This window comes from Hippocampus zosterae, chromosome 10 (assembly GCF_025434085.1).
Source record: "Hippocampus zosterae strain Florida chromosome 10, ASM2543408v3, whole genome shotgun sequence".
Lineage (NCBI taxonomy): Eukaryota > Metazoa > Chordata > Actinopteri > Syngnathiformes > Syngnathidae > Hippocampus > Hippocampus zosterae.
This window is the reverse complement of record NC_067460.1, coordinates 7,271,561-7,286,025: the sequence shown is the minus strand read 5'-3', so window position 1 is coordinate 7,286,025 and position 14,465 is coordinate 7,271,561. Positions and strand designations below refer to the sequence as shown.

Below are 14,465 nucleotides of genomic sequence, written 5' to 3'. Positions count from 1 at the left end.
CAATAAAAATTCTGAACTTTTTAGCTAAAAGTCCAAGCCACAGATAAGCCAGGGGACACCGTGAACTTCCGGAAGCTCCTCCTGAATCGATGCCAGAATGAGTTTGAGAAGGATAAATATGACAATGAGATATTTGAAAGGAAGCAACGGGAGCTGGAGGCTGCAGAAGGGGTATTGTACTGCAAAGTATTTTTTTATTTTTTATTTTACCATTCACGATAAACAATTTTTAAAATGACAGTGTATTTCTCAACTGTGCATCGCACTTTTCCCCACAACAGGATGAGGAGAAGCAACGGTTAATTGAGGAACTTGAAGAGTCTAAAAACAAGGCTAGGAGGCGCTCACTTGGTAATATTAAATTCATCGGTGAACTATTCAAACTAAAGATGCTCACGGAAGTCATCATGCATGAGTGCATTGTAAAGCTACTGAAAAACCATGACGAGGAGTCTCTGGAGTGCCTTTGCAGACTGTTATCTACCATTGGAAAGGATCTAGACTTTGAAAAGGCCAAGGTACGGTGCACACTTGCAGTCCAATACATCAGTGTCCGCTTGCAAGGTTGGCAATGTACAAAACTACAGCACCGACCATTGTGTTGTAATTGTTTCTAGCCTCTTATGGACCAGTACTTCAAACAGATGGAGAAAGTAATAAAGGAAAAGAAGACCAGCGCCAGAATCCGCTTTATGTTGCAAGATGTGGTGGACCTTCGACGGGTAAACTTTCATCCCTCCACCTGATGTTTTATCAACTTTATTCTGCCCGCTCACAGCACGCAGTGATGATTACACCTCATCATCCGGCAGTGTTTAATGTCACTGCAAAGCCTTATCAAGTTACTCTTTTGTCTGATTTTTGTGTAACTGGTTTTGACTATACTTCTTTCAGTTTTGGTGACCTAGCATTTATTCTGCTTAAATTCTCTCGCATCATGTCAGAGTAATTGGGTGCCCAGACGAGGCGACCAAGGCCCAAAGACTATTGACCAGATTCACAAAGAAGCTCAGCTGGAGGAGCACAGAGAGCACATGAAAGTGCAACATGCCCTCATCGCGAAGAAAGAGTCTTTCGGCAGTCCGGGAAACAGGATGGGTGGAGGAGGATTAGGGAGTCGTGGAGGACCTCACACTCCTGGCCGCGGTGTTTCACCACAAGATGATGGCTGGAACACAGTTTCTAAGAACCGAACTTATGATGGGAAATTGAAATTCCCAAAGGTACTGCCGTTCTTGTCTGTTATATGCATGTATTATTTGCTTTCCACCGTGCATCAAACACAACCTTGAAATAGAACAATCCAAACAGAATTACATGTAAAACAATTGTTTCGCTTTTGTTTTAAATAGAGCATGGCGATATCTCTTTCTAGTATCAAAATCAAGATATGAACATTCAAGATATTATCGAAAATGAGGTCAATATCCGCCACGTGAACTTGCCACCCTTGTGTTACATGTAAATCTCAGTTCAACCAACCCTTTTCCTGTCGATCAACGCCAAACTTGGTGTTGATCGACAGTTGAAACCAGCAGATGTCACTCGATCAGATGATCATCTCGCAGAAAGCGATAAGGAAGAGGGACACTCAAAAAAAAAAATCTTGAATAAACACGGATGAAATGCCAATGTGACAGAAAATGGTGGTGGGCTTCCCCCTGCCCCCATAAAATGTAAGAAAGCAAGCGTCCACTGTACTTTAAAATCACCAATATCACTAATAAAATGTGCATATTATAGAAACACACAAAAAATACCATTGAAACGAAAACGAAACATTTCAGTTACATCGAGTCTATCTTATCAAATGTCAACTCTCAATTAAGCCAGATGCTGAAGCAGCCTTGATTCAGCGCTCTAGTCTTCAGATGGAAGTTTGGTTTTAATCAACAAACCGTTCTTTTTATCAGGCATCTTTTGATATCCACGCTCAGTGTCTCGCTCCCGGAGGCAAAGGTGCTTTGAGCTGGGGTAGGGGCAGTAGCGGTGGTAGCACCAACAAGCTTATGGATTCCGGTAGGTCTCCCTGTTAGATATCTCTGCAGCCTTGAGTATGAACAATACAATCTATGAGTGTATTGTTCTTCCTTACCCCAGAATTAGGCGGCCGTCCAGCTGCCAACAGGTTCTCAGCTCTGCAACAGTCCTCGTCAGGCACTTCAGAGTCAGACAGACGGGTTCCTCAGAGGTAATTACAGTTGTAACTGTGTAAAACAAAGTTGTAATGTTGTCATTCCGACCTGCCAACCATGTGATTTTATTTATTTATTTATTTTCAAATATATCAATATTGACGATGCGTACGTCTTGGCAATTTTTGAGATAATGTTATAACAGTGTACAAAATTGTACTTTTGTCATTAAGCTCACAGATGCAGTGTATTCATGAATATCCTGTATTGTTTGAAAAATCATGTTTACTAAACTCGGATGACCAGTAAATCAATTTTTTTTTTTTTATGTTCTTGGAGTTATTTGTCAAGAAAATAAATTAGTTTGCTTTAATTTCTCACAGCTGTTAACACGTGCTATTTTACCGCATTTGTTGGGTCTTCAACCTGATCGTAACTGGTTCATGTTTGGTTTTACATCCACCTTTTTTCATAAGTTGAATTAATCATATGCACAAGCCAGCCCGAGCAAATATGAGTTATAAACCACCAACAAAAGTAGGCAAAAAAAAATGCAGTTGTAATTACTGTTTGATATTACAAGGACTTGTTAGTCGTGACACTATACACATATATATTTTTGGGTGTTTGTCATTAAAACTTTGTTTTCTGCCAGCGTTATTCTCCCATGTTTGCTTTTAATCTGTCCCCATACAGAAACAGCTCAAGTCGAGAACGGGGCGAGCGTTCTGACCGTTCCGACCGGGCCGATCGTGGTCTTGACCGACGTGATGATCGTGAACGAAACAGGCCACAGGGTGCTGCTACACGAAGCTTCAGTCGGGAAAATGAGGAACAGAGTCGGGAGAGAGAGCAGCGTGGTTCAGCAGATCCAGTCCGCAAAGTAGCAAATATGACCGATGACAGAGATCGCGGCAGCAAAGAGAGAATTCAGAGTCGAGAGAACGGTACCTGACCAGACTTTTACTGTTGTACTTATACTCCTGTGTGTCACCACTCCCATTTTAGCAAGAATGATTTTAATTCTGTACTTGTTCATTACATTTTGGTGTCGTTTTGATAACATAAACAGTGAGGAGGGAAACCGCTTGCACTCCTCCACCTCTCCAAACCCCTACCAAGCCTGCTTTGACTGTGGAAGAGCTAACCAAAAAATCCAAAGCCATCATTGAAGAATACCTCCATATCCTTGATATCAAGGTAAGACAAAACATTTTTATTAATTTTTTTTGTACATGTCACTTCATTGTGCCTCTCCCAAAAGCAGCTTGGGTGGGTTGCCAAAGCGTATGCGGTATCTACAATACATATGAAAGAAATGTTACGTTTTTGTAAACGGGATTTATTTATTTGTAAAATAATTCATTGTACTCGAAACTGAAACATACGTCTAATGCTTATTGCTTGTGCATTAACAAGTGACAATTGGCTTACTCTATGAGTCTGGACAGTTCTCACAGCCCTTCGCTTTTTCTTCATTTCACTGTTGTAGCCTGATTCCAAAATGAGAATTCCCCCCGCTCTCCTTTAAACTCGACACAAAACACACAGTATCATGCCAACGTGAACAATGATTGGCCTTTGGGAGTATTTTTTTAATATGATGCCACAAGTTTGGCACACCTGTCTTTAGGTACTATCACCTGTTCTTCTTTGCAGCACTTTTTAAGTGCCAACTGGTTTAGTAGTTTTGTAGGCATTACAAAATCAGGATTTTGGAGGTGATCACCGATCAGTGAGTTTTAACAAACGATAACCGCATCAGAAGATGGACCAATCTTTCGAATCTATTTAACCAGCTTGTTTATTTGCCACAGAGTCGATCCCCTGCTATTCATTCGCAGAGGTTTGGGACCTGCCTGGACCACGAATAGCCAAAATGTCTTTATAATTGACTCCACTGAAATTTTGGGAAAAAAATAATCACCTAATTATTAAATCCTAAAAATTCTCCCAAAGTATTATTTCAGTCCACTGAAAATGCATGGACTATATACACCTATAAACACTTACTGGGGGCGTGCCTTTAGCGTCCTCTTTCACGCCCCACCCTACCCATGTTAACATGTGCATGTTGTCCTCTATATAACAAGCGTGTCGGCACGTGATTCAGTCAAATGCACCCCTCATCGAAGTCACACAACAGCATTCACAGATTTGGGAACTTAGTAAACACAAGACACCCCACCCGCATTATGAGGCGAACCATCTATTTTGAAGATCATGTAAAACTTTGAAGTGTGCCTTTTGCTCGTGAAAACACACTAAATATAAATGTCTCAGCACGCATTGATAGCCAATGATGTTTTTCTGTGTCCCCACAGGAGGCCCTGCAATGTGTGAACGAGATAAACTGCCCTCAGCTATTGTTTGTGTTTGTACAATTCGGTCTGGAATCAACATTGGAGCGGAACACCATTACAAGAGAGAACCTGGGTCGGCTGCTGCACCAGCTCATTAAGACAGGCACCCTCCTGACAGAACAGTACTTTAAAGGGTCAGTAGGAAATCTCAAAAGCCCTGATCAGGCATGATTAACTAAGATGTGGTCTTGTCAGAATTCACATTTATTTTCAAGCATTTGATAAGAAACTCTTGTTGTTATCAGGTCATTCATGTTTATCATTGTGTGTTGTCGTCTTCTGTCACATGTTCATATTGTGCCATTTATTTCCAGTTTTAGAATCACAATACTTCTGTATTCTGTGCATGTTCATTAACTGTTACACGTAAATATGACAGAATATAGCCCTTGGCTAATTTCCATCTATAGTCCCCTGTAGTCTGTTATTGCCTGGAAGTATCTTTTTTGGGGGAATTTAAATCAATTTTTAAAAATATCGAGCAGAAATGTTGCTGATTCCGCAGTGGTCTTTAATCCTTTCAGTGCGTGAAATCCTTTCTCTCTGCTACTTTTTGTTAATCTTATGCCCAGTAGTTGCAAAATACGGATAGAAACACTTTAATTTTGTGGATTGGAAAAGTGGATTTTCCACTCTCGTTTCATCAGATTTCCTGAAGGCCAAAGCAACAGGGGCATTTGGGATGTGCCAACTGTAATTGTGCTTGCAAGTTCATGGCAAATGCTTGTCACCTTGCAAGGCCCTCTGTCTGATTGGTTGTTTTTCCCCAGGCGCGGTCGTTAGATCATTAAGTCAAATTAGAGGTACGAGATGGAGGCAGGGCTGACTTTTTTCGCAGATCATTTTATTCATGAATGACTGTCACGTCATACTGAATGTTTGAGCAAATACTGCATGACAAAAGTTTTGTTTTGTTTTTCAATTGCAAACCCAATCCTATTTAAGTCAGAGCATTGACTTTGTTTTATGTAGGCTTCGTGAAATCCTGGTGGTAGCTGAAGAAATGGCGATCGACATCCCGCACATCTGGCTCTACCTGTCAGAACTGATCACTCCCATGCTCAATGAGGGAGGGATCCCAATGGGACACCTTTTTAAGTTAGTCTCTGTACCTCCTCGAATGTTCAAAGACAAAAACGGAAAATATTTGCAAATGATGTGAACGCTATGTCTTGGACTTTACAGGGAGATTTCAAAGCCTTTGATCCCTCTGGGCAAAGCTGGAGACCTGCTTGTCTGTATCCTCACTTTACTCTGCAAAGAGATGGTGAGCTCATCGGTTTGATTTCACAAATCAAGTACAGTGTTGGTTGACAAATTCAGTGTCAATTTTATCAATTCCATCCATCCATTTTCTGATCTGCTTGATCCTCACAAGGGTCGCGGGGGGTGCTGGAGCCTATCCAAGCTGTCCTCGGGCAGTAGGCAGGGGACACCCTGAACTGATTGCCAACCAATCGCAGGGCACACAGAAACGAACAACCATCCACACTCACACCTCGGAACAATTTGGAGTGTTAAATCAGCCTGCCATGCATGTCTTTGGAATGTGGAAGGAAACCGGAGTACCCGGAGAAAACCCACACAGGCCCGGGGAGAACATGCAAACTCCACACAGGGAGGCCGGAGCTGGAATTCAACCCGGTACCTCTGCACTGTGAGGTCGATGCGCTAACCGCTAGACCACCGGGCCACCAATTGCATCAATTTGAATGATACAATTTTTTTTTAATCTGATTTTTTTTTTGTTATCAATTCAGTGTCATTCAATAGTTTCATTTATTGTGAGCTTAGTATTGGCACCTGGATTTACATCCTAATAAATTGGAGGATGCCCAGTCGAATAAGCTGTGGTCGTGTGGGACCATGCATTTCTTAGCTAAATGAGGCGGCGTCGTAAGAATCACAGTGGAACCAGCATAAAAAAAATAAAAATACATTTATCTGACTGGGTAATGTTCTTCAATTCTTGTAAATGTGGATATCTCACAACCAGAGCCATAACAAGGTGGGCACAATGTGGCGTGGGGCAGGACTCCAATGGAAAGACTTCCTCCCTGAGGATGTAGATGTCAACAAGTTTGTGACCGAAAAGGTAAGGGGCGATGATCACTAACTTCTTTCTCTCCTCCTCTACCTAGTAACTACCGTCTTATGCCTCTTCGACTGATCTATTGCAATGAAGTCGTAGTTCAAATCACTTTCGGAAGTCATAACAAGATACCATTTGTGGGTACAGAATGTGATGTTCACACTGGCTGAAGCATCTGAAAAGAGTAAAACCAAGAAGATGAGTTCTGCAGAGCTGAGCAGACAGCTTGAAAGACTGATCCAAGACAAGGCTGACAGCAAAAGAATCATTGACTGGATTGAGGTGCGTGTTCCTTTTTTATTGGGCTTATATTAACATTTGACTTCCACTGACTGTTATTCCATTCATGAAATGGCAGCCTTAGAATTGTGTTCTTATTGGCCCCGTAGTACATGTGAAGGATATGCCATGTTTTTACCAATACATTAAATGACAAACTATCTCTATTACATTAGTGTTCATATCTGTTTTTGTCCTTTTGTTGTCTCCTTTATCGCAACAAAAAATGATTGTTAACGATATTAGTAAGATTAAGTGGTTCAGAGAATGGATGGATGTTAGCTTCAGTGTGATTTTTAATGACTCCCTAATGTTATATATTTTGTACATGCTATGTCTTTTATGTTGTACCTATGTTTGAAAATAGATTCCTCTTCCACATTAGACAAAGGTGGATAGTACCCAGGATTGTTATTTTAACAATTTTATGCTCACTTAAGAACATTTTTGCTTTTCAAGAAATGTTGTCCAGTGGCCATACTCAACTTTCAATATACTGATGAATAATAGCCCTGTTGTTGTTTTCATTGAGCGGTTTATTTGTGAGTGATGCTGCCAAAATGTTTAGCATATAAGTACAGCAATCTTTCTGTCTTGTAGGCCAACCTGGATGAGCAGCAGGCCTCCTCCAACATGTTTGTCAGAGTACTTATGACCTGTATTTGCCAGTCAGCAATCATCTGTGAGTTGCTTACTTTACATTCTCCGTTCAAGATTATAATCATTTTACACTGAATCATGGTCAGGAGGCACACTACGACTGATTGGTAATGCGAGGAGGGAAAAAAAGTGACGTACTGTCTATGAACAAACACTTGGTACACTTTGGTCGTGACAATTTATGAACCTATCAAACTGGTTTCTGTTGTACAGCCAAAACAGATTTCCACACTTTTTGGGCAAAACTTTGCTAAAACTTTGGTGACTCTATGGGAGGTTTTTCCCATTTATCCACCGAAATGTTTTGGGAGCTTATGAAAAGAGGGTCTAGCTCGCGATCGTCATTCTAGTTCATCTCTAAAATGTTCCATTGGGTTGATATCAAGACATTGTGCAAGTCACTGATGTTTTTGCCACACAAAAATAATCATACTCCTATGGACGTTTTTTGGAATGTGGCAGTCATACTGGACAGAAAATGTTCCCACAAAATTGAATGCATCAAATGTTTCCCAAAAATAATAAGGACAAGATTTAAAAAAACAAAAGGGGGGCGGGGGTGCTCGGGGTATAATAATAATAATACATTTTATTTATAAGCGCCTTTCATTTGTCCAACATTCCAAAAATCATGCATGTTCACTGAAAATATTGTCTGTAGTTTGTGGATGTGAGTGGATTGTTTGTCTATATGTGCCCTGTGATTGCTTGGCTCCTGCTCACGACCGACACTAATGAGGACAAGCAGTACAGAATGGTTGGATGGATGAGGAACTGATTTAGGTGCATTTCTGACTTTTTGTCCAGCGTACAGGTCAAAAAACATCTAGTTAAACTAATGTATGCTATCAGCGCTAAATGCGAGCTGTAATGAATGTCTTGTTGACTTTGCTTTTTTTGATGACATGCAGGTGAGAATCCCTACAAGGTGAATGACGAAATAATCAATCAGAGGGCCAAGTTGCTGCAGAAATTCCTGAAGGATGATCAGAAGGAGTTGCAAGCTCTCTATGCCTTGCAGGCTCTAATGGTGCACATGGAGCAACCGGCCAGTGAGTAACTTTATACCAACAAATAGAACCTAAACTTATTACTCATGATACTTAAATAATTTTCTGCACTATAAGGCGCTTCGCATTATAAGGCGCATCCTCAATGAATGTCCGATTTGAAAACTGTTTTCATATACTGTATAGGGCGCACAAAAGTTGTGAACACAATTGATTCAACAAAAATGCACACAAACCTCATGGGCTCAATCCTTAGAAGTCTTGCTTGTCTCCTTCCTTCATTTAGTCTGTAGTAAACTCTGCTCTTGTTATCATCTTTTTTTCATAATGGCTCTGCGGAGCTCACAAAGTAGTTGTCTATTTGAGTGTGTGTTGGTGAATACATATGTCAATTAGTGTTGGGCAAAAACATTGAAATTGGTGGCTGCTAATAACCACCACTAGATGGCATAGGAACTCTTAACAGGGAAACAATTCAATTATTAGGCGCACAGTCAGCTTTTGGGAAAATTGAATGCTTTTAGGTGCACCTTATAGTGCGGAAAATACGGTATTCGTTCGCTTCTTTCAACTGCCAAGAATATCTGTGCTGAGCTCAAGTGATGTCTCTTGTCCCACCATCAGATCTGCTGCGAATGTTCTTTGACACACTTTATGATGAGGAAGTAATCAAAGATGATGCCTTTTACAAGTGGGAGTCATGCAAGGACCCCACTGAGCAGCAGGGCAAGGGTGTGGCCCTCAAGTCCGTCACCGGCTTCTTCACATGGTTACGCCAGGCGGACGAATCGGACAACAGTTAGAATCTCTGGAGCGTGACATTTGGACTGGTAGGATTTCAATTCGGATCCTTTGGGACAGGACTTGAGGAGGATTCAGACAAGCTGACTAAGTCCTTTGTCAGAAACTGGAGGGAAAAAAAAGAAATAAAAAAAATCTTCAACTGGGAGAGATTGTATTATCGATTGAGCATTCAATCATGTCATTTCTTTTATTTTTGTGCAATTGAATGTCCTTTTTCCAATGAATCCATGCGACAAGAATCTAGAGTAGATGATGAGAATGCTGATAAGCGGAGGCTAATAGCATTTACGTCAATATTTTATTTTTGACTGCTTGCTTTGAAGTTTGAATCCAATTTTGAAATGGCTTTCCCTCATCTTAGCAACACTATGCTGACAAATACATAAATATCTAAGAGGCTCTATATATATTTTTTTGATGATGTCATCCATTTGTCATAGCAACTCTGCACATGCGGTGTTTGTTCTACATGCTCATGAAGACGCTTTATTTCAACATTTTTTTTCTGTATTGAATGATTGGCCTGTGTTTTTTAGTAAATGGGAAAAAAAATCTGAAGAAAGGTGGACATTTGGAGAGAGGAGTCATAAGACTTAGAGACTTCTGAAGACGAAGCGCAGATTTCACAAGGACTGCATCATTGAAGAGAGTCATCATGAACATTGAACCAGTTTTGCTGCTGGGGACGATGACCAGTCAACCCCCCACCCACTCATCCCCCGAACTGCACACACACAAACACACGCACACACTTAGCGTAAATTACCCTCCGCTGTATCTGTGCTACTGTTTCCTTGACTGTACTTCACGACAAAACTTGAAGACAGCAAGACGCTTGTTGTATTTTAATAAGATGCTGTCATTGAAACTTGAAAAGTTGCAGAGTTGAAACTCCACTTTATGAAAGTAACTTTAAAAAATGTTCAACAGGACATATCCGAAGGCCTTTTTGCTTCCATGAGTGGAAACAGATTTTAGGAGAGTTCTGTACATATATACCGGTATTTTTTTTATCCCCCAAAAAGAAAATACTAATGTAGTTTTGCTTTCTTGTAAAACAAAGTGGAAGTTTACCCCGTATTTATTTCTCTCCTCAGCTGGCCAAAAGTGCTTGTAATTGTAAATTCAGAGTACAGTAACTGATTGCAGTTCAATCAAAATGTGTAAATAGTTCTTTTGCTTTATTAAGAATATATTTAAAGAAATGTATGCCTCTTTTCACATCCAAAATTGGAAGAAATAATAAAGATAGCTGCAAATAAAATGTAGCTTTATCATTTTTTGTCACATTTCATTGAGTGGATATCTCGCATCAGATAGGCCGACAGGTTTTAGATTTAAACATTTTTGCATTTTATTGACAAGACTTTCTGCAATAGGTTCTGTGATGAGCGTGAAAAGAAAACTGTACATCAACTCAGAGAGCTTTCCAAAATTTCTTTTGATGGAGGCGTCTTAGATCACTTTAATGCTACTGGCGCATTATTGGTGGTGGGTTTTTTTTGTGTTTGTTTTGCTTTGTTTTTCCCGTTGGTCCACTTGACACATCAGGTTAATACAGCAAAAGAAGTCTTGATTCCACTCATTGAAAAAGAAAAAAAACTGAAACTTATACACTATTACTGTACGTACTGTATATATTGTAGTATGTTTTGAACACAGTTTTATTTTCAACCAGTAGCTCACTGGCATTGGCTCAGACTTTTATGATATCTATGCAATGCGTCCCTTTAACACAGTGGTCTGACTAACAAGAAACCAAACCACTAATCATTCTTGTAGCTGCTCGATCGCGGTCAGACGTCGTTTTGGTTGAGAATGAATCTGCCATACCGCGCTTCACTCGCTAGAGAGCGCTGTCGCGCGTAAAATTTCCATCCTGTGCACTATAAGGGGGCTGTCCTGGGCCATGTCATGTTGGCGTCACATGGTTGAATAATGAGATGGTTAGTTGATTTCAATATATGTGTGTGCGTGACTTTAAACCCACGGGTGCATTCATCAAACAGAGAGACGGAACGGTGGGAATATTAGCGACCAAGAGAAAATACTGTCAATTTGTGTTTTAATAGCAAAATGTCATCTCAGACAAGTTGCAATTTGACATCTGAATCAAAAGTATGCATTGTAAGGAATGACTCGCCAAGCAAACAAATCTATAAAAAAAGATGTAGAGGAGAGAAAAATCAGGTGGATGAGAGCGGAATCGTGTGTATGCATTTAACTGAGAATTCTCCTGTCTCATTGAAAACAACAGGTGCAGTTCAGCTGTTTTTCAAAATACTTTGAAACTCCATACTGCCATATTTCTAGTCATCTAATCCAGCGTTGGCCCTGTTCACCGATTGGTACCAATCGCACAGGCTTTTGTTATTTATTGGAACAATAGTATGCTCACAATTACTTGGCTCTCCATCAGTGCTTGACGATCAACAAAACAGTCTGTCATTCACAAGCCGTGCGCTTATCAATTAAAACACTTTGCCCCTCCACGGCGAAATAAATTTCACCCCAATATTACAAATGCGTCTATTCTACACCACTGTAAACATCAACAACCACCGTAATAAACATGCAATTAGCCCTTCTCTGAAAGTGTCTTGAAAATTGAGCATTGACAATGTTAGCCATTTCCCTAAAGATTGTACAGTATACGGTATACTGTATACGTGATGAAGTGCCCACTGAGGACTGCAGATATCAATTACCGTAAACCTTGCACCACATAAACCTTTGGTGCGTCTGGAAAAAAAAATTAACTTCAAGTGTAAATCTTTGGCACTCACAGCATCTACTTAAAACTTCAAACACTGTCAAGCTTTTCTTTTTGTCGTGCTAGTCCACCTTGATGCACAGGAAGAAAGTGGGCATGTGGCTTTTTTTCAACTTTTTTTCAAAATGTTTGCAGTTTTTCCAGTTTTTATAGGTTGAAAACCTGAAAGAAATTAAATGGTAACTTTTGTTCAGAAATTTTGCCTCTTGAAAAGTCGAAATAAAATGTCTCATCAAAAGTACAAACGTCACATTGTATATTTAAATCATGACTAAATAAAGTATTTTTCTTCTTAATGACAGAATATTTTCTCATCTTAAGTTATTTAATCATCAACATCGTATGTCATGATTTAAACAGTTCAATATTTATCTTATTTTATCATCCTAGCAGAGGCAGGCAGCAAGCTAAAACGGCCACCCAAAGAGCTTCTTCCTGTAGTTTACACATACAAGCAAGACAGAGCAAAGTACATGAATCATGCAGCAGGTCCTCCCCTTTTTTTCACTTAAATGTAGACATCAGGGTTTGAATCACTGTGGTTAGTGATAAAATACTTGATCAGAGCAACTGAATGTTACGCATGATTCACCAACAATGTCCCTGCACTTGTCAAATCCTAAAAAACAGCTGTGATCAAATATTCTCCCTTCCCCAAATAATATTTGGCTTTCTATGACACTGTCATCCATCCATCCATCCATTCATTATCTGATCTGCTCATCCTCACAAGGGTCGCGGGGCGTGCTGGAGCCTATCCCAGCCGTCTTCGGGCAGTTGGCGGGGGACACCCTGAACCGGTTGCCAGCCAATCGCAGGGCACACAGAGATGAACAACCATCCGCGCTCACACTCACACCTCGGGACAATTTAGAGTGTTCCATTAACCTGCTTTGCATATTTTTGGAATGTGGGAAAACCAGAGTACCCGGAGAAAACCCACACATGCAAACTCCACACAGGAAGGCCAGGGCCAAAATCGAACCCTGCACCTCTGTACTGTGAGGCCGATGTGCTAACCAGTCGACCAGGCCGCTCGATTCATCTATCCATCCACCCATCAATTTTCCGATCCGTTTCATCCTCACAAGAGTCACGGGGGGTGCTGGAGCCTATCCCAGCCGTCTGTGGACAGTAGGTGGGGGACACCCTGAACCGGTTGACAGCCAATTGCAGTGCACACACAGACGAACAACCATTCATGCTCACACTCACACCTCGGGGCAATTTAGAGTGTTCAATGAGCCTGCCGTGCAAGCTGTTGACATTTGCCCTGAGGTCTGAGTGTGAGCGCGGATGGATATTCGTCTGTTTGCCCTGCAATTGGTCGGCAACCACTCCAGGGTGTCCCTCCGCCTAAAGCCTGAAGTCGGCTGCGATGGACTCCAACATGCCCGCGACCCTTGTGAGGATAAGCGGTTTTGAAAATGGATGGATGGATGTAGTTCGCAGCTTTCTACAGCCCATCCATTTCCAATCCGCTTTATCCTGACAACGGACGCTGGAGCCTATCCCAACTGTCTTTGGGCAGTAGGCGGGGGACAACCTGAACGGTTGCCAGCCAATCACAGGGCAACAAACAACCATCCGTGCTCACACTCACACACAGGGACAATTTAGAGTGTTCTATCAGCCTTCCATGCAGGTTTTTGAAATGTGGGAGGAACCCGGAGTACTCTGAGAAAACCGACGCAGGCCCGGAGTCAACATGCAAACTCCACACAGCCGGGATCGAACCCACAACCTCTGCGCTGTGAGGTCGACGCGCTAACCACTCGCCCACCGGGCCGCTCTGCATTCTATCGCAATACTGCATATTGAGAGCTGATCTAATCTTGTAATTATAAGGCAGGGCTGTTCTGCACGACTGAAAATTCCATATAATGAACATTAGCAATATTTTCAAAATTGAGTTTAGGGCGGACAAGTGGTTCAGGGAGTGCATATGCATTTTCCCTCATCGCTTTTTTATACTGCTCATGTATTAGATCTCATTATGCTGTATGTAGTGTGCGGGCATATGTAGTTTGTACGAGCAAATGGACTTTCTGTCACTTACATAATCAGAGGCTGTGTTATCAGTCAATACTTAACTGATAGCAGTACAGATGCATGTCACACACACACACACACACAAACACACACACACACACGCATGCACGCACACACACACACACACACACGCACACACACACACACACACACGCACGCACACACACACACACAAAGTGAACAAACATTTGCACACACTGATTCTTATACAGTAAAATAAAAATATTGCCATTGTTAATATTTTAACTTTTGTCGATAAGTTAATAAAAAGTCAACTTGCTATGAAAAGTTAATCAC

General features: G+C 41.1%; 1 protein-coding gene across 12 annotated transcripts in view; it reads left to right on the top strand.

Annotated features, from left to right (window-relative positions):
* Positions 1 to 10,607, top strand: part of LOC127609103 (eukaryotic translation initiation factor 4 gamma 1-like) — a 38,392-nt gene extending 27,785 nt beyond the window's left edge. For 11 of the 12 annotated variants that reach the window (XM_052078794.1, XM_052078802.1, XM_052078799.1 and 8 more), the window contains 16 exons: positions 25 to 186; positions 282 to 518; positions 618 to 722; positions 945 to 1,223; positions 1,914 to 2,019; positions 2,101 to 2,191; positions 2,832 to 3,082; positions 3,208 to 3,335; positions 4,460 to 4,632; positions 5,471 to 5,596; positions 5,684 to 5,765; positions 6,495 to 6,593; positions 6,738 to 6,872; positions 7,470 to 7,551; positions 8,441 to 8,581; positions 9,164 to 10,607. In XM_052078794.1, the coding sequence (XP_051934754.1) occupies positions 25 to 186; positions 282 to 518; positions 618 to 722; positions 945 to 1,223; positions 1,914 to 2,019; positions 2,101 to 2,191; positions 2,832 to 3,082; positions 3,208 to 3,335; positions 4,460 to 4,632; positions 5,471 to 5,596; positions 5,684 to 5,765; positions 6,495 to 6,593; positions 6,738 to 6,872; positions 7,470 to 7,551; positions 8,441 to 8,581; positions 9,164 to 9,342 (2,376 nt within the window). In that variant the 3' untranslated portion in view covers positions 9,343 to 10,607. The remainder of the gene's footprint in view (positions 1 to 24; positions 187 to 281; positions 519 to 617; positions 723 to 944; positions 1,224 to 1,913; positions 2,020 to 2,100; positions 2,192 to 2,831; positions 3,083 to 3,207; positions 3,336 to 4,459; positions 4,633 to 5,470; positions 5,597 to 5,683; positions 5,766 to 6,494; positions 6,594 to 6,737; positions 6,873 to 7,469; positions 7,552 to 8,440; positions 8,582 to 9,163) is intronic. The other variant, XM_052078798.1, reaches the window with a different exon arrangement.
* Positions 10,608 to 14,465: the final 3,858 nt, after the last annotated feature.